This window comes from Myxine glutinosa, chromosome 8, assembly GCF_964187855.1.
Source record: "Myxine glutinosa chromosome 8, kmMyxGlut1.1, whole genome shotgun sequence".
NCBI lineage: Eukaryota > Metazoa > Chordata > Myxini > Myxiniformes > Myxinidae > Myxine > Myxine glutinosa.
In genome coordinates, this window is record NC_136268.1 from 61,992,315 (window position 1) to 62,015,035 (window position 22,721).

Genomic DNA, 22,721 nt, shown 5'->3' on the forward strand with positions numbered 1-22,721 from the left:
CTTCGGTTGAGCTTCAACTTTCCGACAGATGGCCTCACATTATACTCAAGCACCCTCTGGTATAATGAAGAATTCATCGTGGATTATATGATGGTGAGCTGCCCAGGCCCTGATGCAGCAAAGCTGCCCCAAACCATAATATTTCCACCACCATGCTTTACAGTTGGTATGAGGTTCTTGTGGTCAAATGCTGTCTTTGGTTTTCTCAAAACATGTCTTCTGGTACTGTGGCCAAATAGCTCTACCTTTGACTCATCTGTCCAGAGCACATTGTTCCAGAAGTGCTGGTCTTTGCCTAGGTGTTCATTGGCAAACTTTAGTCTTGCCCTGATGTTCTTTCTGGACAGCAAAGGTTTCCTCCTGCCACACCTCCCATGTAGATCAAATTTGTGCAGCCTCTTTCTAATGGTAGGCTCGTGCACTTTGACATCAACAGTGGCAAGAGCTACCTGTAGGTCCTGTGATGACATTCTGGGGTTCTTAGAGACTTCTTTCAGCATCTTGAGGTCTGCTCTCGGGCTGAACTTGCTGGGGTGGTCTGGCCTGAAGAAGTTGGCAGTTGTTTGGAATCTTCTCCACTTGTAGATCATCTTCCGGACAGTCGAATGTTTGATTTCAAATTGTTTGGAGATCTTTTTAAATCCCTTCCCAGACTCGTATGCATCTATAACCTTCTTTCTGAAGGCCCCAGGGAGCTCTTTTGATCTAGGCATGGTGACGCCGCACACTTCAACAACAAAGAGCAAACCAAACTAAATGTCTGAGGTTTAAATAAGACAGGTTCCTCCAAGATCCTCTCTAAAGATTGTTCTAATCATTTGCACCTGAGCTGGTTCACCTGATTAAAATTTTAGGTATTTGAAGTAGTGATAAATGTCGGGGTGTACTTACTTTTTCCACATGCAAAATTTGCATTTATGTTTATTTAAATTATACAATGGACTACAAAATGTAAATGTTTCATGATATTTGTTATATTATATCACCTTTATCTATCAATATTGTTGAAATGAAGATCAAATAGCTGTATGTTGAAATATGTTGAAAAGGTCAAAACTTTACATGGGGTGTACTTACTTTTTCACGTGACTGTATATCTCTATATATAAAGGAGGAGTGTCTGTCTGTCTGTCTTGATGTCCGCTTATAACTCAAGAACTACACATCGGAGAAAAGTTTTAGACACAGATTCGGAATCAGCATAAAATCCCGGTGGTTATAGGCGACTTTTTATTTTAATATCAATGGTTTAAAAAACCGCGCCAGCTGCAATTCCGTGGTGTAGTTTGTGGCGGCGCTATTGCCCCTTTCCGATCCCATGATGCATTGCGGTTCCGATTCGCGATGAGGTCTATGCGCTCTCACCGACACTTTTCCACCTTTTCCATACCTTTTAATCAGATTTACCTTATCGTCCATCGTAACCACATTACGCTTGGAAACACTAGCATTATCCTTCTTCGGACCCATGGCTAACACAGACAGAGTAAAGGAATACTGTACGTCGCCTCTGTTGTGAATGCGAAGCAGCGGTTGCGCGTACGTACAGTATACTGTACGTACATATTTATATTTTTTTAATGTGCTTTTTATTGTATTTTAAATTGTTTTTTAGCTTCTTTTATTGTTAATTTATGTACTATTTTATTTATTTTAAATATATCTTTAAGGAAAACAAATGTTTTCACGTCCGTAGGAGTGACGTAAAGTCGCACATAATGACAAAATGCGCGCCATTTTTTCGCGCCAAGAACGAATAAACGGTTTTTTTTTTAGTTGAGATTTTATTCGAATTCAAATTTAATTAAATTCCAACTGTTGGAAACAATAATTATTTCAACTGTTGGAAATATTTTTTTGGTTAACCAACGACGGTCGATTTAATCTCGACCTTCCCCAAATGCGGAAGAGTGCGGCGCTGCAGGAGCGCAGGTGAAACCCAGGAAATGCAAGTTGGTGTTCACAGTGGAAATGCCCATGGACGGCATCGTGGTTAACGGCATCGTGGTTAACGGCATCGTGGTTAACGGCATCGTGGTTAACGGCATCGTGGTTAACGGCATCGTGGTTAACGGCATTGCTACGAATTCCTTCTGGGAATCTGACCCAAGCCACAATCTCCCAAACCCATATTTCTCTCCCAGACACGGTAATGACTAACGTACCCTCCGACCTCCCCTCATCCTGCTTCCAGGCCCTGGGCTCCTCTGGCTTTGCCGATTGTGAGAGTCCAAAGCTTTTTAGCTCCAGTCAGAGCTGACTCGGTGCTGCAAAGTCTGCCATTTCAATCGTTGTGGGACGGGTCGGGTGTTGTGGGACGGGTCGGGTGTTGTGGGACGGGTCGGGTGTTGTGGGACGGGTCGGGTGTTGTGGGATGGGTCGGGTGTTGTGGGACTGGTCGGGTGTTGTGGGACGGGTCGGGTGTTGTGTGACGGGTCGGGTGTTGTGGGACTGGTCGGGTATTGTGGGACGGGTCGGGTATTGTGGGACGGGTCGGGTATTGAGGGACGGGTCGTGTACTGTGGGACGGGTCGGGTACTGTGGGACGGGTCGGGTACTGTGGGACGGGTCGGGTACGTGGGACGGGTCGGGTACGTGGGACGGGTCGGGTGTTGTGGGACGGGTCGGGTGTTGTGGGACGGGTCGGGTGTTGTGGGACGGGTCGGGTGTTGTGGGACGGGTCGGGTGTTGTGGGACTGGTCGGGTGTTGTGGGATGGGTCGGGTGTTGTGGGACTGGTCGGGTATTGTGGGACGGGTCGGGTACTGTGGGACGGGTCGGGTACTGTGGGACGGGTCGGGTACTGTGGGACGGGTCGGGTGTTGTGGGACGGGTCGGGTGTTGTGGGACGGGTCGGGTGTTGTGGGACGGGTCGGGTGTTGTGGGATGGGTCGGGTGTTGTGGGACGGGTCGGGTGTTGTGGGACTGGTCGGGTGTTGTGGGACGGGTCGGGTGTTGTGTGACGGGTCGGGTGTTGTGGGACTGGTCGGGTATTGTGGGACGGGTCGGGTATTGTGGGACGGGTCGGGTATTGAGGGACGGGTCGTGTACTGTGGGACGGGTCGGGTACTGTGGGACGGGTCGGGTACTGTGGGACGGGTCGGGTACGTGGGACGGGTCGGGTACGTGGGACGGGTCGGGTGTTGTGGGACGGGTCGGGTGTTGTGGGACGGGTCGGGTGTTGTGGGACTGGTCGGGTGTTGTGGGACGGGTCGGGTGTTGTGGGACGGGTCGGGTGTTGTGGGACGGGTCGGGTGTTGTGGGACGGGTCTGGTGTTGTGGGACGGGTCGGGTGTTGTGTGACGGGTCGGGTGTTGTGGGACTGGTCGGGTATTGTGGGACGGGTCGGGTATTGTGGGACGGGTCGGGTATTGAGGGACGGGTCGTGTACTGTGGGACGGGTCGGGTACTGTGGGACGGGTCGGGTACTGTGGGACGGGTCGGGTACGTGGGACGGGTCGGGTACGTGGGACGGGTCGGGTGTTGTGGGACGGGTCGGGTGTTGTGGGACGGGTCGGGTGTTGTGGGACGGGTCGGGTGTTGTGGGACTGGTCGGGTGTTGTGGGATGGGTCGGGTGTTGTGGGACTGGTCGGGTATTGTGGGACGGGTCGGGTACTGTGGGACGGGTCGGGTACTGTGGGACGGGTCGGGTACTGTGGGACGGGTCGGGTGTTGTGGGACGGGTCGGGTGTTGTGGGACGGGTCGGGTGTTGTGGGACGGGTCGGGTGTTGTGGGATGGGTCGGGTGTTGTGGGACGGGTCGGGTGTTGTGGGACTAGTCGGGTGTTGTGGGACGGGTCGGGTGTTGTGTGACGGGTCGGGTGTTGTGGGACTGGTCGGGTATTGTGGGACGGGTCGGGTATTGTGGGACGGGTCGGGTATTGAGGGACGGGTCGTGTACTGTTGGACGGGTCGGGTACTGTGGGACGGGTCGGGTACTGTGGGACGGGTCGGGTACGTGGGACGGGTCGGGTACGTGGGACGGGTCGGGTGTTGTGGGACGGGTCGGGTGTTGTGGGACGGGTCGGGTGTTGTGGGACGGGTCTGGTGTTGTGGGACGGGTCGGGTGTTGTGGGACTGGTCGGGTGTTGTGGGACGGGTCGGGTGTTGTGGGACTGGTCGGGTATTGTGGGACGGGTCGGGTACTGTGGGACGGGTCGGGTACTGTGGGACGGGTCGGGTACTGTGGGACGGGTCGGGTACTGTGGGACGGCTCGGGTACTGTGGGACAGGTCGGGTATTGTGGGACGGGTGATGTTGAAGCGATCGTCAGAACGATGTTGTATCGAGACCAGAATCCCGCTCGGTTGACAGTCACACTGCCAAAGATAGGCAAAAGTGTCCTCAAGAGGCGGCTGGGAAATCACACCTTCGGGTATGGACGTTCAACGGCTCCCAATCGACGAACCGCAAATTCCCACTCAAAATCCACGTTACACACACACACCAGATTAACGTCTGGATGGTTGTGAAAATGGTTGAAGCGAGGTGAAGAACCTGGAGCGATGCGAAATCAGGCGCGAGACAAAACGGCCAACGGTCCGTTCTCGAGACATAACGGCACTCTAATGATTCTCTTCGGAATCAACCGCAAAACCTGTCACGCAGGTTTATCTGTCACAGCGATAACAACTCTGTCACAGGAATCCCTTTCCCAGGAAACCCCAAAGTTAACCAGAAATGTATACCAAGAGGTTTTGAGAAATTGAAAATTGACAAAACGTCATGTAGGCAATGTACTGTGATATTGCTCTAAAATATACATGTTCTTTTCATCATATATTTGTCTTATTCTTATTCAACCCGGGCGAAGCCAGGTACCTCAGCTAGTATATACCTAAAATATATATATTCCCTCATGAGAGGGAATATTGACTTCTGTGAGCACAACATCCCGATTTAAATTCCAAGTAGGCGGAAGTTGTGAATGTGAGAGATAAACTCTCTTTGCTTGCAGGACACAATGACATCACTCGTATTTCATGGCACCAATGAAAATAATAATCTTCATACAATAAATTGGACAGTCCGAAACTGTAGTCACTGCAGACCTTAAAAAAAAAAAAAGATAAAGCTTACTACGAATTGATTACATTTTAAAAGCTTGCTGCAAGCAATTTTATAAAGAATTAATCACCATGAGCATGATTACAAATGATACAGCGTTGTCCATTAACTCGTGTGATCAGAAGATCATTTCTCAGGAAGGAAAATATTTTGAACGTACCCTTTCTTGATGACATGTCTGGAAATACGGTTTCTGCTTCTTGCACCAATAACGAGGTCCTCTTTTTGTGTTATTCAGGAATCCTTTTGACTGGGCACCTTGCACAGCAGCCCCCCTCCGATTGACAATGCAGGCCTGGGGCACAAGGAGCTAACTGTAGCCAAAGCAATTTCGGACTTAATACATGGTACACGACCCTTTAAAAAGCATCCAAGCTTGTGCAACATGATGGAAAATGCTAAACATACATGTGTGATCACTTGGGGAGGCTATGTGGAGGGGTGGGGGGACTACCGCTCCATGGTACAATCAAGTATTGCACCAACTTGTACTTGAACGACCAATATTGAACCAATTTTGCATTTGGGTAAAGTCGCTTGAACAAACAAGTGAAAGAGCTGACAAATTATCATTATTAAAACCAGATATATATATATATATATATAGTAAAATTTATATCATGTGCAGGGACTCAAGAGTGAGGCCTACATATAAACTGTGACATATAACTGAAGCAAGCCAAAAACCGCATCCAGTGCATGGTTTATATGACAACACACAGTCATTCATTTCATGAACTGACGCAATGAACTGTCGAGAACAGTAGTAATAGTGATCAATTAAATAATAATAATGATGATAATAATAATAATAATAATAATAATAATGACAAGTTATTAGGGTACTAATTTTTTTACAAGTAGTGAAATTCACGACTGTTTCTCCTTAATTGGCCCCAAAAACCATTCCACATCAAAGACTTGCACACAGCACCTCAAGAACAGTACCAACACATAAACCATCAAGAGACGCATAAATCTTGTTGGGAAAGCACACCATCACCTTGTTCCATCTAACACCACACATAAAAGCAGCCATTTTTGAAGCTATATAAATTTATGTGCAACCAAGCTCCATTTGGCTCATCGTCGTTCTGCTGGTGTAACAGGAGATCATTATGATGCACTGTCTGTCCATCCATACTGTTGGGAGATGCTTGCACAGAATCTCGTTGAAGGTGAGTCGGGTCAAACGGTCACAATAATACATAATACAAAAGGCGACAACATCGTTCTTCCCCGGACAAAGCATTTAACAAATATACAGATTGCATCTCTAAAAGTCAAGGGAAGTTATTTATCTTCCACCTAAATCTCGATTTTCCCATTCACGATTTAAACGAGGGGCCTTACAGGTATTCCACTATTCCAGGCACCAAAACAGCAGAATCACTTAAGTGATTTGATATAGCTGCCAAGCTCAGAACAGCTTTCTGGCATCAAACACACAGTCAGAGAAGCATAAATAAATATGACTAAAGGAAACTAAAACTCGAATTTCAAAGTCTGAGACAAACTATATTCCACGATTATTTGATTTTTTATTTTTGCATCCGAAGGTGGGGAAAAAAATGCACCATTAAGCTGCAAGCGCAACGTAGTGAATTTCCAAAGAGTTTCCGTGGAGAAAGCTATTTCTTGCCATCGGGGTCCTCAAATGACTGCAAAACATCTGTTGATAACTTCATTGGTGAGCAATTTATGCATTCTTAAGAAATGGTGCTTTTTTTTTGAAAAATAAATTCACAGCTCCTGGGTTGTCGAAATAATGGAAGAAAAATGTCGATGCAAAGTCCGAAGCCAACATAACAAGCGTTACGCCTAGATCCCCCGTCGGTGAAGTGATGTGTTGACAAAGTGGAAGACGCAGAAAACATGCTATGATATGATATTTCGCTCACAAGGTTCAGACATACATGGCGGCGGCCATCTTGGATTTTGACGTGACGACCCAATTTTCAATAGCGTTCTTCCTTATGCCGAGATACACCCAAACACCAGATTAGAAGTTGGTACTTCGCTTATTTTTCAAGATATTCCGCTCACAAGGTTCAGACATACATGGAGGCGGCCATCTTGGATTTTGACGTGACGACCCAATTTTCAATAGCGTTCTTCCTTATGCATAGATACACCCACACACCAGATTAGAAGTTGGTACTTCGCTTATTTTTCAAGATATTCCGCTCACAAGGTTCAGACATACATGGAGGCGGCCATCTTGGATTTTAACGTGGCGACCCAATTTTCAATAGCGTTCTTCCTTATGCCGAGATACACCCACACACCAAATTAGATGTTGGTACTTCGCTTATTTTTCAAGATATTCATCCCACAAGGTTCAGACGTACATGGCGGCGGCCATCTTGGATTTTGACGTGGGTTGCACCCACACCAAATTCGAATGCGGTCCTTCGCTTACGCACGCACGCACGCAAACACGCACGCCCGCACGCACACACGCACGGACACAGGGGAAAGCCATAGTCCCCCTTTCGCTACGCTGTGCGACGGGGGACAAAAATATGCTGTCAAACAAATAGGGGGGGGGGGGGGCGCGGAATTGTGCACTTGCATCGTGCATTTTAATTCCGAAGACGAATATGCAGCAAATGATTTAGGACCGCAAATTATTCCTGAACTTGTTGGCAGGCTGATATTAAGCCTCAGGCTTCAAGAAATGAAGAAGCATTACCATGGACCACTACCCAAAGGTCACATGGATTTTTGCAAGTTTATATCAATTCCGGTCGGACTTACATGGTGCTGTTTCTGCCTTAAGGCTTTATAAAGCAAGATAAAAAAAACGCAGTTAATATAAAACTTGTGCAAAGAAGACACAATGAAAGGGATGCTTTGATTAATCTGTGCTGAATGCAAAACAGCTTGCTGCAACAACAAAGACAGTAAATGTTGTGTCAAATAAGAACCTGGAATCATTTGTTTTTAAAAAGAAAATTGCCCAGCAGAAGTTGTCTGGAAAAGGTGTGAAAAGGAAAAAAGGTGAAAAGGATGGGAGAGGGGAAGGGTGTCGTGAGTGCTGCTCGTCTAATTGTTGGGAAATTGGAGCTTAAGGACTCCAAAGCATTTGTCCCCAAATGTCGAGAGAAATGCAAAACATCTCAGCAGTAAATCCCAACTTCAAATTAACAACATGCCATAGCTGTTTATGTCAATGAACATCATTCGTTTTGGTGCTTAAATGTGTGCATTGGTTAATTAATTAATTAATTTATTTATTTATTTATTTTAAACACATCTTTGTGACCAGCATGATGGCCTGTCCCATGCAAAAGACTAGAAAAGCAAGGCAAGCAATTGAAGTGTTGTTCAGACACAATTTTTAAAAAGCTCTTCAAAAGAACCAGTTCCGGTGCCAAACAGCAACAGTTTGTCGCGAGACTGTGTTAAGATACCATTTGAGAGAACAGTGCGTGTCGTCGTGCTATGTCCAATGGCAAACAACAATAGTTTGTCATTTTAAAAGAAATGTTAGCCTGCAGAAAGTCAATCTTTTAATTAAAACACATAAAAGGCACGAATAAATCACGTCAGTGCTTGTTACAAACCAAAGCGTAATTTCCTCTCTGCTGAACAGAGTGCATGGTTCAAATTACAAAGTCCCCAGGTAATAATCACCCCTCATGCCAATGAGCTGCACAACAGGAATCTTAGCTGGGGGATGGGTGGGAAAGGAAGGGGAGGGGAGGGAAGGGAGGAGAGTAGCAGAAGAAAGGGTAGTGTGGCACATCACAAGCTCCAGTGCAATGTGAATCATGTTAAAGGAAAGAAACAGAAAGAATCATCAATCTTTCAATCCAGCCATAAAGTCGTATCACTCAACATTTATGAAGTTTTCCAAATGGAAAATTGGGCCTGATGCATACACAATTAGCAGGAATGCCAAATGAATACAAAGAGCCAAAGAAAGGAACTGAGACCATGTATCTTCAAACTTTTCTTTTTGAAGTTAGCTGAACTCTTCAAGGTGTCTTCAGGACATCGCGTATTGGGGAAATTATCCATGTGAAAGTTGCACCTCACACATCACTTGCTCCGATTTCTTTTTTCAAGAATGGTTCAATAACCACTGTTTTTCATTTGGTAAAGAGCAGTGTGGTTTGCAAAGTTCTTGGAATTAGACAATATATCACAAAGTTATTGTAATTGATGGCTCTGTTTGATGTTGAACCAATGAGGACCAAACAAGGAAATCTCTGTCTGTTGGCAAAGTGGCAGGACTGATGCCTCTGGGACGGAGGTGACACTTTGGTGTTGGACTTTGGTCCATATGAGATCGGGACAGTGCTCGTCATGCTGCATGTCGTTGATTCTTATCTCCACCGATCAAGCGCGCCCTCTGGTTGTAGTTTGCATTGGTGGGAACGATGGTTTGGGTGGCAGACAGGCTGTTTGTTCTTTGCGGATTATGTGGTTTCCACCATGGTAAACATAATCCGTGGCTGGTGCTCACCATTAAAGCCAGGAGGTGCCTTTTTGCTTTCAAAAGACGAGTTTGGTCGTCATTTGTTAACTTTTATGCATTATGTTGTCCTGATGACGGAAAAAATAAGCCCTCGTCGGGACGGCAACGTGGTGAAGTCATGGAGGCTCACTCCTATGGAGGAGGGGTCCAATTGTATGACCATGCATTCTGGCCCTTCGGGGTCAGGATGCATGTGTTTTGATTGACCATGTGTTTCAGCCTTTGGGTTGAGGTGCATGTGTATGCCAATGGGACAGTCTTGATGGACGGTGTGCCTCAGCCGTGGGGTCAAGGTGCACGTCCAAAGCTGTTTAAATGTTTGATTTTTTTACCTTTTTTATTATAAAAAAGGCGGCCCCATAAGAGGGAAAATAAGCCCATGTCGGGACGGCATCGTGTTGAAGTCATGGGGACCCACTCCTATGGAGGAGGGGTCCAATTGTTTGACCATGCATTCTGGCCCTTTGGGGTCAGGATGCATGTGTTTTGATTGACCTGTTTGATGTTGAACCAATAAGGACCAATCTTTGTCTGTTGACAGAGTGGCTGGGCTGATGCCTCTGAGATGGAGATGAAGCTTCGATGTTGGACTTTTGTCACTTTTTGGGACAGCGCTCGTCACTCTGTATGTCGTTGATATGTATATTATGTATATACAGTGCCTACAGAAAGTCTATACCCCCTTTCAAAATTTTCACCCATTGTTGCCTTAGACCTAGAGCCTGGAATTAAATTGTATTAAATTGGACTTTCGCCCCCCCCCCCCCCCACCCCCCCTTATTTATACATCGTGACCCAAAACTTCCAAGTGAAAAACAAATTCTACAAGTTTCAGAAAATTAAATAAAAATACAAAATTAGAATGACTTGGTTGAGTTAGGGCGAGGAGTTAGGGCTAGGCGTTAGGACTAGGAGTTAGGGCTGGGAGTTAATGGAAGAGCGAGGGCTAGTCATTAGGGGATCTTTGCTTCTTTTACATTTCTTTCTACTTTTTCACATTTCTCCTTATTCATTCTAATTCTTGCTTATTCTTTCTTTCTCTCTTTCTTCATCTATTAGTGTGGTCAGATAAGGGAACAATATTTACCTGCTGGACAAAAGTACCATTTTTTATGTGTGGGTTCCCTATCATGCCTACAAGCAATTTCAATGAGACAATCGAGATCGGTTACTATACGCCCACAAGAGGGCGCTATGTACGGTAGGGGAAAATGGGCGTCGCCGCAGTGTGGAACCGACGGGAACGCCCTTTTCGTGCTTCATTTTCCGATGGAGGCAGAGCATTTCTTCGCAAAATGGCGGCTGTAAGTGCGATTTTGAATAATTTTGAATTGTTTTGAGTATTTATTGATGCAGTTGAGACATTTTGAAGGTTCAGATTTAGTAAAACTAGCTGTTTAGCTGATGTAGCTGATGTATTACGTAGTATTTGTGAGTCTTAATCCTAAATACACATCTGTTGTGGGCAATATGTGACGAACAAGACGTTTTTTTTGGTTGGATTTTTTTCTGTTATTTCCGAAAAGAAACGATGTTGTTACACCCATAGCGAGCGTGTGTGGGTAGCAGGGAAGTAATTTGGCGAAAGGGTCTGCACATGAGCCATTTCAGCTTTATAATATACCATTTATGTGCTCTATGTGGAGTTATTCTCTGTTAACCTCCCTCCCACCACGATAAATTTTGGGCCCGAATGTAAAAAAGGGAGGGGTAAGGCAAGTCATCCTACCATTATTTTTTGCTCTCGCGACTCTCCAAATGGGGTTTTGAAAAAAATACCATCCCCAGAGAAAAATAGACTGAATGCTTAGAACACCCATTTTTCTCCTAGGCAAGCCTGCTGTGGATTTAGTAAAACAGACCATCCCCTGTTGTGACAGCAAACCTGACAGAAATTGCTTTTTTGATGGATATATTCTATATAGCAATTAGCTATTTCAAGTGAAGTAGTTAAATTACATAATTACATATTTCTATCAATTCTTCAAACCTTTTCATGGGTGGATAGGAACTTTTTATTATGAGGGGTGGCAGATATTTTAGATGAGTAGGTCAGGGCGCCTCGAGCTGCTGGGGTTCGGGGGCATGCTCCAGAATTTTCACTATAACAAAACAAGTATTTTATTAAACAAATTTTTTTGGGATACAATTCTGTATTGAGATATTAATTGTATCTTTTGGTCTCTTTCAGTTACTCGCGGAGGCCGAGACCAGCCGGCCTACCGACTGGAATAAGTGCCTGATTTGTCAGAAGATAACTCAGGAAAATCTGAGATGCCCGCTGGATGCGTTCAACAGAAGGGATGAAAAGTCGGAAGCGTATACTAAATTCCTGGAGAACGTTCGCATATTCCGAGAGCTTGAAGCTATGCCAGTAAATGTGCCCTTCATCCCGGAGGACGTTAGCAAGCTTATCTCAAACACCGCGAAGTGGCACAAATCGTGCTACTCAAAATTCAACGACCAAAAGCTTGAACGAATTCGGAAACGGGCCAGCCTGGACTTCGACGACGCCGCCGCAACTGCAAAACGTAGCAAACGTCACGGGTCTGTGGACGACACAAAGCGACAATGTTTGTTCTGTGGCAGGGACGGTACAGTTGGAACTGATCTTCACGAGTGCATGACTTTTGGTGCTGATAAAAAAATTCGCCAAATGGCCACAGCATTGCAGGACGGCGATTTATTAGCTAGATTGACTGGAGGTTCTGATTTGATTTCAATCGAAGCAAAATATCATTTCGATTGCCTCATGAAGTTTCGGAATCGCCATCGGTCGCTGAAAAGAAACGAACAAAAGACATTGGCAGATGAGTCAGAAATGATGTCCCAGTCGCGAGCTCGTGTTGAACTTTTCACGTATGTTGAAAACTCTGTTATGAATGGTCAAGTTGTGTTCAAACTCAGTGAATTGTATGACTTGTATCAAGCTCGCCTTAGTGACCTCGGTATAGACAAGCTGACAAACCGGAGCAGACTAAAGAATGAAATACTGGAATACTTTCCGGAAGCAACGACAGTTTCTGAAGGATGCAATTTGTTGATAGTTTACAGAGATTCGCTATCGTACTTGCTGAAGGACCATATGACGTCACGGGACTATGATGAAGAAGCACGTACACTCATGAAAGCTGGCAATATCATTCGCAGAGACCTGTTCGAACACAAGAAATTCACCTTTTCTGGAAATTTTCATCCGGGATGCCAAAAGGAAGCCATACCCACGTCTCTTCTGTCAATGATCGCAATGATCTTGAATGGGTCGGACTTGAAGGACCAAACTAAAGTGGAGTCACAAGCGTGTTTGACCGCGTGTCAAACAATACTTCTTAATGCTAAGAAAAAGGGAACTGACACAGATCATGGCCACAGGCACACGTATCCTCCACCGCTGCCGATCTATATTGGCCTGAGAATTCACTCACAGTTTCGAGACAAAATACTCATTCAGGCCCTCTTCAAGTTAGGGCTCAGCATTTCTTATTCTCGTGTCCTGGAAATAGAGTCGGCAATGGCTGTGTCTTTGAGTGAGCGATTCATTGAGGACGGTGTCGTGTGCCCAGTTCAGCTCAGAAAACAGATTTTTACTGTCGTGGCTCTGGACAATATTGACCACAATTTATCCTCCACATCCGCTACATCTTCATTCCACGGCACTGGTATTTCATTGTTCCAGAAGATTTCAGAAACCAATCCCGGTGAAGTTAGAGAACCGATAGGATTTCCACCAAAGGGTACCCAGCCGCTGATGCTCAAGAGCTATCATGATGTCTTGGAAGTGCCAACAAACGTAACAAAATGTGAGTACATGCCTCCCGCTACCCAGCCATCTTTGACACCCGCAGAAACGGAAACAGTTGGCGAAACCGCACCGGAGCTCAGCAAGTGGATAGATTACTGCATCCAAAAAATGCGAGAATGCGAAATTTCTCAGGGAGATATGGTAACATGGTCTGCCTTCCACGCCGCTCTCCAAGACTCAATAAATTGTACAACGATATCAGCTATGCTTCCACTGTTTTACGAAAAGTCTGCAACACCGTCGATGATCAAACATGGTATGGACGTCGTTAAAATGGCCATCAATTTCTTGAACCCTGGACAGGTCACGGTTCTTACAGTCGATCAGCCACTCTATGCCATTGCCAAGTCAATACAATGGAAATGGCCTCTGGAATACGGTGCGGAACATTTCGTCGTCATGCTGGGAGGGCTACACATAGAAATGTCTCTCTGGAATATCGCAGGAAATCTCCTTGACCATTCTGGGTGGACAGACGCTCTGACGAAGGCAAACATCACGGGGTCCGGTACTGCCGAGTCATTCTTGAATGTCTCTCATCTGAAGAGAACCAGGTGAGTTTGCTCTGAGTATGTAGTTTGTAAAGTGACGACACTGACGATTTTTTCCATCTTAACGATTTTTTCTATTATTATGAACACATAATCAATTTCCTCATCTTTATACTTACAGACACGCACACCAGGTTACTGTCATCTGCTTGTCTCTGCTGGAACAAGACGCCTTTATCGCTGATGGGGCTTCGGACGACGACACGATTACATTGGAATCCTGGCGAAAACTCATGTGCAGGCAGCACCCGACCTACTATTTCTGGGATTTGGTCCGACGATATGAGGTACTCGTTTTGACCATGGTGAAGGCGCACAGGGAGCGTAACTTTCAACTCTTTCTGAGAGTTTTGGAGGAGGTAATCCCATTCGCTTTCGCATTCAATCATACAAACTACGCTCGGTGGTTGCCCGTGTATCTGAAGGACATGAAACTGCTGCCGGACGAAGTAGCGACGGAATTCCAGAATGGCGGATGGGTGATTGCAAAGACTTCGAAGAAATTTTCAACAATCCCGATCGACGAGGCGCACGAACAAATGAATAAAATCGTGAAGGGATGTGGCGGTGCCATTGGTCTCCTTCAGAACCCGGCAATGTTGAGACAATGGCTCTTGTGTGCCCCGGAACAGTCACGCTTATTAATGCAATTTGAAGCGGATCTGGGACTGACTACGGACTTATCAGATGAGAATTACGATTCTGGATTCGCCAGTCAGAAAACTTTTCATAGACAAGTTCGGCTTCTGTACCGAGCTATTGCAGATATGGGGAATCCGTTTTCGGACCATTTCCCTGAGCTGATCAGTCTGAATCGAACATGTGCCTTGGAGACCGCCATTGACTGCCTACGGACACTAGAGAAGATCGGAACTGAGAAATTCCAGTGTTTCGTCAAGGATGTACTCACCGAAAAGTTGACATCTATTCATCAAACCATCAAGAGGAATTAACATCCAGCTCTTCAAACCTACACCGAAAGCGGCTTCCAAGACAAAAATAAAGATGGCAGAACTGAAAGATGATATTTCTGTGTTTGGACAGTTGTACGTCAGTCCAGAATCGATCAGGAGACGTGGCGGAATTGTTTTTCGCATGAAATCAAATCCTATCCTCCTTCGATTTCTGATCAAGGTAAGATGTTTTTTTACCACGAAATCCCAGCTTCTTGAATGCCTACTACCGAAAAATGACAGTGAGGAACCACCGAGCATCTATGATTACAAAATAATCGATGGAGCCGTAATGATTCATTCGCTACCCAGAAAATCGGCGTCAACATTCCAAGATTACGCTCAGCACATATTCAACCCATATCTATGTCAACAACTCCGTACATCCAACCGCCTTGACGTCGTTTGGGATAGATTTCTTCAAGACAGTCTGAAGGAGGCAACTCACGAGAAGTGCGGTACAGGCTCCAGACTCAAAGTTGGTAACCAGACTAAGATTCCCGCCAAGTGGGAGGAATTCCTGAAAGTTTCAGAAAACAAAGAGGAACTATTTGCCTACCTCACGGCTGAAGCTACGAAGATGGCGCTTCCACCTGGAAAACGACTTGTTATGACAGGTTAGGAATTCTGATGAGAAACCATTATATGACGATTTCCTACCAACTACATTTTGTGAAAGCGTTCTCGTTTCTAATTTTGCATTTCTGTGTTCATTTCAGGGCAAGATGCTGCAAGCGATTTAGCCAGATGTGATCATGAAGAGACCGATACGCGCATTGTGGTTCACATCCTGGACGCCCTGCAAAGTGGACACAGCCTTATTCAAGTACGCTCGGTGGATACGGATGTGGTTGTGATTCTTCTTGGCGTGTACAGTAAACTGCGGTCTCAACACGATGACCTTCAGTTCTGGGCAGCATTTGGCATGGGTGCCCACTACACTTGTGTGGACATAGGATCGCTCTCTGCTACTCTCGGAGATCGTGCCGAAGCGCTTACAGCCTTCCATGCCTTTACTGGATGTGACACCACTTCTGGGTTTCACTGGTCGAGAAAGAAGAAAGCCTGGCGCGTATGGGACATGCTACCCGAATTGACTGATGCTTTTCTGGCTATAGCACAAGAACCGTTTCTGAATGTGACAACGGAATCGCCGGTCTTTGCCGTCCTGGAAAGGTTTGTCGTCTTATTGTATGACAGCAAACTCAGTACAACTTCCATCAATGAAGCCAGGATGATGATGTTCAAGACCAAACCAAGACCACTGAACAAACTGCCACCAACACAGGTAAGATTGAAAATATCAAGACAGCGACTAGACAGACGCGTAATGAATCCTCAATTTTTCGCATGCGCATTCTCAATTTCATTTCACTTTCTGACTTTCTTATCTTCATTGCCTCTTTTCAGAACGCGTTGCTACACCACAACAGACGTGCCGTATATCAGACAGGTATATGGACAATGAGCACAACCCCAACAAGACCAACAACGTGCCCCTCGGAATTCGGATGGGTCAGGTGTGATGGCGGGTGGCAGCCTCTGTGGATGACGCAGCCCGAGGTCTCCTTGGCATGTCGGGAGTTCATCAAGTGTGCCTGTGCTATGCCATGCAAAGTCTGCCACTGCTTCCGTGCTAATTTGAAGTGCACCAGTCTCTGCAAATGTGCGTGCCAAAAATGAGTCCTATTGCATAATTGCAATATTCCTCAAGCATCCAGTCTTGTGGTATGTACAGTAAAACTCGCCAAATTTCACCTTATTGCCTGTTAAACCTCATGGTGAACACCGATTGTCATGTACGAAACATCTTGTAGCCACTCATGGCTTTGGAGAAACATTTCGAGAAAAGTAGACTTTTTCGTCGGTGACGTAACGTTTTTTCAATTAAATTGCCATCTTTAACTGCTCACAAATGAGCAATAACTAATTAGATTTTGTCAGGACCTTCGTTTTTTGAAAGACCCGGTTTGTGGCTAATGAATAATACGTTTCTTTGAAAACGACCAAATTTGACCTTTTGACCTTGACCTTCACGGTCAAGGTCGCGATTGTCTCATAAAAAACTATTCTTGGGTACATATAGAAGACACATGTCAAGTTTGGTGCTTTTGTCCAGCAGGTAAATATTCGTTGGGTATTTTGCCATAACTGACCACACTATATCTGTCCAAAGAGAAGTGAATTCTTGCAAAGATTTTTCTGGAAGGTTCACTTGGCTGCACCTGGTTGGGTTTGAGGGTTGTGGAGTAGAGGCTGAAACACGAATCCTATCCAGGTTCCTCCTGACGACTCCATCTTTGCTCTTTGCTTATTCGGGTTCCTTCTGATGACTCCAATGTAGTATTTGGTTTTCCATTTCATTGGATAAGTGACCACCATCCTCATAATAGCAATTGTAAATTAGCTCAGGTGTCACCAATCACTTTCAAAATCACACACAAAGTTAATTGGCCCCCACCTGTGTTAAATTGTAGTGATTCTGATTATTTCAGAATAAAATCAGCTATTCCTGTAGGTTTCCTCTGCTGGGTAGTGCATTTCACAGCAAAGACAAACATGAGCACCAAGGAGCTTTCAAAAGACCTCTGGGATAAAGTTGTGGAAAGGCACAGATCAGAGGAAGGGTATAAAAAGATTTAAAAGGCCTTGAATATCCCTTGGAGCACAGACAAGACAATCATTATGAAGTGGAAGACGTATGGTACTACCAAGACCCTGCCTAGATCAGGCTGTCCCTCCAAACTGGATGACCAAGCAAGGAGGAGACTGATCAGAGATGTCACCAAGAGGCCAATGGCAACATTGAAAGAGCTACAGGCCTTTATGGCAAATCCTGGTAACTGTGTGCATGTGACAACAATATCCCAAGCACTCCACAAGTACAGTAGTGTGGCAAGAAGGAAGCCATTATTCAAAAAAGCCCACCTTGAGTCCTCTTTGAGACATGCAAAAAAAAAACACTTCGGAGATTCTGAAGCCATGTGGCAAAATGTTTTGTGGTCTGACGAAACCAAGATGGAACTTTTTGGCCTAAATGCAAAACGTTATGTTCAGGGCAAACCCAACACAGTACATCACCCAAAGAACACCATCCCCACTGTGAAGCATGGTGGTGGCAGCATCATGTTATGGGGATGTTTCTCATCAGCAGGGACTGGGGCACATGCCAGGATAGAAGGGAAAATGCATGGAGCAAAATACAGAAAAATCGTCGAGGAAAACCTGCTGCCCTTTCAGCAAGAAAGCTGAAATTGGACGGAAGTTCACCTTTCAGCATGACAATGGCCTGACGCACACAGCCAAAGCTACACTGAAGCGGCTGAGGAACAAAAAGATAAATGTCCCTGAATGGCCCAGTCAGAGCCTCAACCTAAATCCAATGGAAAATCTGTGGCATGACTTGAAGATTGCTGTCCATCAACGCTCCCCACACACCTTGCCTGAGCTTGAACAGTTTTGTACAGAAGCATGGGTTAATATTGCCCAATATTGGTGTGCAAAATTGGTAGAGACCTATCCCAACATACTCACAGTTGTAATTGCTGTCAAAGGTGCTTCCACCAAGTATTAACTCAGGGGGGTGAATACTTATCCAACCAAGATATTCTAGTTTTGTATTTTTAATTAACTTTCTGAAATTTATCGAATTTGTTTTTCACTTGGAAGTTGTGGGTTACGATGTGTAAATCCTCCCGCACTCTCTTCAATCCCACTCATCCCTCCAGGTCTTTAAAACAGCTGTTCACCAACATCTCTTATCCTTCCCCATGCAAAACCTTGATCTTTTCTACCCCTGTTAATTCACGCCAGATACACTTTTCTGAAATACAGACTTTTTTTGCTGGAAGTCATAGCAGTGTCCATATGTTTTTTTTAAACTCTCCCACCCCCCACCCCCCTTCCCTCACCTCAAGCCATCTTCCTCCCACAGATCTCCCGATGTCCCTGCTCTCAAATGTTGTACTTGTGTGCTTCCCCCTCTCTCCCCATTTTGTATCCCGCTCCTTTCATTGCATGTTTTATGTGTCTGTGCATGTTTTCATGTTCAATCTTTTCATGTTCGTCTTTATCAATGATCTCTCCGACTCTCTGGAAAATCCTATCTATCTCTTTGCTGATGACTCCACTCTCTGCCGCTCCATTCCTCTTCCCTCAGATCGGCAGTCTGCAGCCTCCTCACTCTCTGAAGACCTGGACAAAATCACAGACTGGGCAAACAAGTGGAACATGTCTTTCAATCCTGACAAATCTCACACTCTTACTATGTCTCTCCGAAAAGATCGACTGGACAACCCTCCCATCTACTTTCTCAACAATCCTCTCTAAGAAATTCTGTCGCTCAAGCTTTTGGGTCTCACTATCTGTCATGATCTTTCTTGGGAAAACCACATTTCCAAGCTGGCCTCCAAAGCCAGTCGCCGACTGGGCATCCCCCGTCGTGCGAAGTCCTTCCTAGACACACCTGAGCTCCTCACCACATACAAGGCTTTCATCCGCAGCTCAATGGAATACTGTTCTCCACTATGGGCCGGTGTGCTCCTACCTCACACCTAGCTCGGCTTCACGCTGTTGAAACCAAAGCTTTCAGAATCATTGGGATCTCCCGCGATGAAGCTATCTCTGAGGGCCTTTCACTCACTCACCGCAGGCAGGTAGGTGGTCTTTCTGTCTTCTACCGACTCCTCTCCGGCCTTGCCGGAGAGCTACAGGCCTTTATGCCTGCTCTCTCTGTGCTCTGTCCCCCAAATATTCCTATAGGTCGCACAAGATCTGCCTGCAACCCTCTGATGGTTAAACTGCCGAAATCTCGGCTCACTGCTCACCTTCACGCTTTCATTCCACTTTTCTCCCGCCTCTGGAACAAACTCCCTCACTCCCTTCAATCCCACTCCTCCCTCCAGGTCTTTAAAACAGCTGTTCACCACCATCTCTTATCTTCCCCCATCCAAAACCTTGATCTTTTCTACCCCCACTAATTCACCCCAGATCCACCTTGTTTGAAATTCCAACTTCTTTCCTGGAAGTCCTTGCAGTGTCCATATATTTTATACCTCTCCCACTCCCCTTCCCATGCCTCCCCCCCAAAGCCCTCTCCCTCCCACAGATCTCTCAATGTCTCCATGTCTCTCGGTCCCTGCTATCAAATGTTGTGTTTGTGTCCTTCCCCCTCTCTCCCCATCTTGTCTACCGCTCCCGATGTTATATGTTTTATGTGTCGGTTTGTCTTTCTGTGTGATTAATCTTCGCTCTTTCACGAGCCTCGATCTTGTATACAAAACAAAAAAAAAAAGGTGGAAAAAGTCTGATTCAATGCAAATTAATTCCAAGCTATAAGTATAAGGCAAGAAAAGGTGAAAATTTTGAAGGGGGGGGGGGGGGGGTGGACTTTCTATCGGCACTTTATGTATATATATATATATATATATATACGTATGTGCATGTGTGTGCGTGTGCGTGTGCATGTGTGTGTGTGTGTGTGTGTGTCTGTGGGTGTGTGTGTGCGTGTGTCTGTGGGTGTGTTATGTCTGGCTTCCTTCCTGGAACTACAGTGCAGTAATTCGTCGTTATTTTGATTTTCTTCTTATTCCCACATCATCTGTTCCCTTTCTGGCAAACTTGCAAAACTCCACTGCCTGCCTGTGTCATTGTCATTGAACAGCATCGCTTTCCTTCATGCTGTCAACATCCCTTCATTTCCACCTGTTCATGGTGTCGGACTTTGCGTGGTAGAACTTGGAATCCCGAATAGAAACTTTGTCTGCAGCAAGTGGCAGTACACAGCCGAAAACCGTTTCATGTCTGTACTGCCCCCCTAACACCCAACCCCAACTCCCATCTTCTCCAGCACACAGCCAATCACCATTTGATGTCTGTACTCCCGACATAGGTAGTCTCCACGTTGCCCTCTCCCACCCCCACCATGCATACTGCTGCCCCTATCATGCGTCAAATCAGTTCCACCACATTTTTACCCACATTAGCACAACCAATCCTAACCCAACTCTAACTCGCAGATTACTGTTCCCGACCGCCACTTTCTGGTGAATGTCTGTGTCAAATTTCACATTCATCGGATATATTAATGTGGTGACATCCAAGACAAAACAAAACCCTACTGCAGTTTGTTTATCAATACCTTTACAATCCGTTCGTCTTTTGAGTCCTGTTATATTTGTCCAACGTACAATGTGAAATGTCTTCGTAAATAACAAAATGCAGTGAAAAATAGTTTTTCTACGAGTATACATTACCAAGATTAAGCCTGGTGTTGGCTTAGCGGTTAAGGTGCTGGTTTGGGATCCGAGGATCCTGGATTCGAATCCCGGTCAATCGCTGAATTAACACTAGGGGGTTGACTCAGCCTGTCATCCTTCCGAGGTCGGCAAATTGAGTACCAGTTCACTGGTAATTCCCTGTGTGTCGCAAGAGGCGACTAACAGGGTTGGCGGCAGGAAGGGCATCCGGCCATAAAACATTGCTTCAAAAAGGGGACCACGGTGCCCGAAAAAGGCCAACCCCTGCTCTGCGGGGGGGGGGGGGGGGGGGGGAAATGGCCTCTCAAGGTGGTTCATACATTAACAAGATTCTGCACACAAGACAAATTGTAACATCACTTCATTCATGACATCATTTATATTTTATTGTCCAAAATTTCCGCAATGTAAAGTTTTAGATCCGTATGATAAAGCATACGAGTTCTTACGCATACAGTCAAACAAACAACTGAGTGAAATTGTGATATTTCTTTTTGGAAAGTTCTCATAAATATATAAGATCTCACAAATATGTCGTGCTTCTGTGTTGGCTACATCTAGAATACTGTTCTCTTCTGCTCATCTTGTCAGAGAAAGAATCGAGCTGCAATAGGAGTGAGCAGAATGGGAAAAGCACGAGTGATGGTTATGCACTCATGATGTATTTATGATTAAGTGAGGTTAATCTTATGGATTTACAGATGAAAAGTATGAGGCCACAATATTCATTAACCCCTCCCTTTCTCGTTCATTCACTGCTGTTTTATATTCAATTCAAATCTTTTCAATCCTACTCAATTAAACTCCAGACAATGGTAAGCGTGTTTGTCTATAGTGGCGAAAAGAGTTTGTTTTGAAGAATGAACCAAAAGAAGAGCGATTTCGAGAAAGCATTCCATGAAGTTATTTTCAGCATATCTTTGACATTTTGTAAATCCTGCAACGGATTTAAATACAAGTTTCACAAATGATACAGCTAAGCTAAAATGTCTGTCCACTTGCCTGTACAGCTGTAGTTTTTACAATACCATTCAAGTTCAAATGATTAGCACAGGACACTTACAACAAAGTTTCCAGTTATCAGTTCGTTACCTTCCGCACTTCAGGTAAAGATCCATACACGCTTATTTTAAACAATAAACCCCAAAAACAAACCTTGTTTCTTACATGGCTTTTCTTGTATGAATGAAATCAATTACTTTGTTTGAAGACTGATGTGGTTGTGTTTTTCACCATGAACCAAACAATTCCATCACTGCCAACATTTCATCAAATTCATACATGAGCATGCACAGCTGGAAAGGAGGAGGGGAAAGCCAGATATGTTCTGTTCTGTCGTTGCAACAGCCAGCCTTTCCCGTTTCATTTCAGCAGCTTCAGCATCTGTATCCCGTTTTTCCGGCCAGGTGTGACGAGCAGAAGTGAGGCAACGCCAACGCTCTCAAACTTTGCCTTAAGCCAAGAAGCAATAGGCCATACCAGATCTCCAAGTCAGCCTTCGCAGCATGGGCCCAAGTCGAAAAGCACCAACACTCTTTTTAAAGACAAAGTCTTTACTTTTTCTAAGTATCATCTCTCTATCAGAAAGTGCCATTTTCTTCATGA

At 45.3% G+C, this 22,721-nt stretch overlaps 1 protein-coding gene across 2 annotated transcripts in view; it reads right to left on the minus strand.

Annotated features, from left to right (window-relative positions):
• LOC137432531 (zinc finger CCHC domain-containing protein 7) overlaps nucleotides 1–22,721 on the minus strand; it is a 487,923-nt gene that overhangs the window by 202,262 nt on the left and 262,940 nt on the right. For both annotated transcript variants that reach the window (XM_068124553.2, XM_068124552.2), the window contains exon 5: nucleotides 5,228–5,362. In XM_068124553.2, the coding sequence (XP_067980654.2) occupies nucleotides 5,228–5,362 (135 nt within the window). The remainder of the gene's footprint in view (nucleotides 1–5,227; nucleotides 5,363–22,721) is intronic.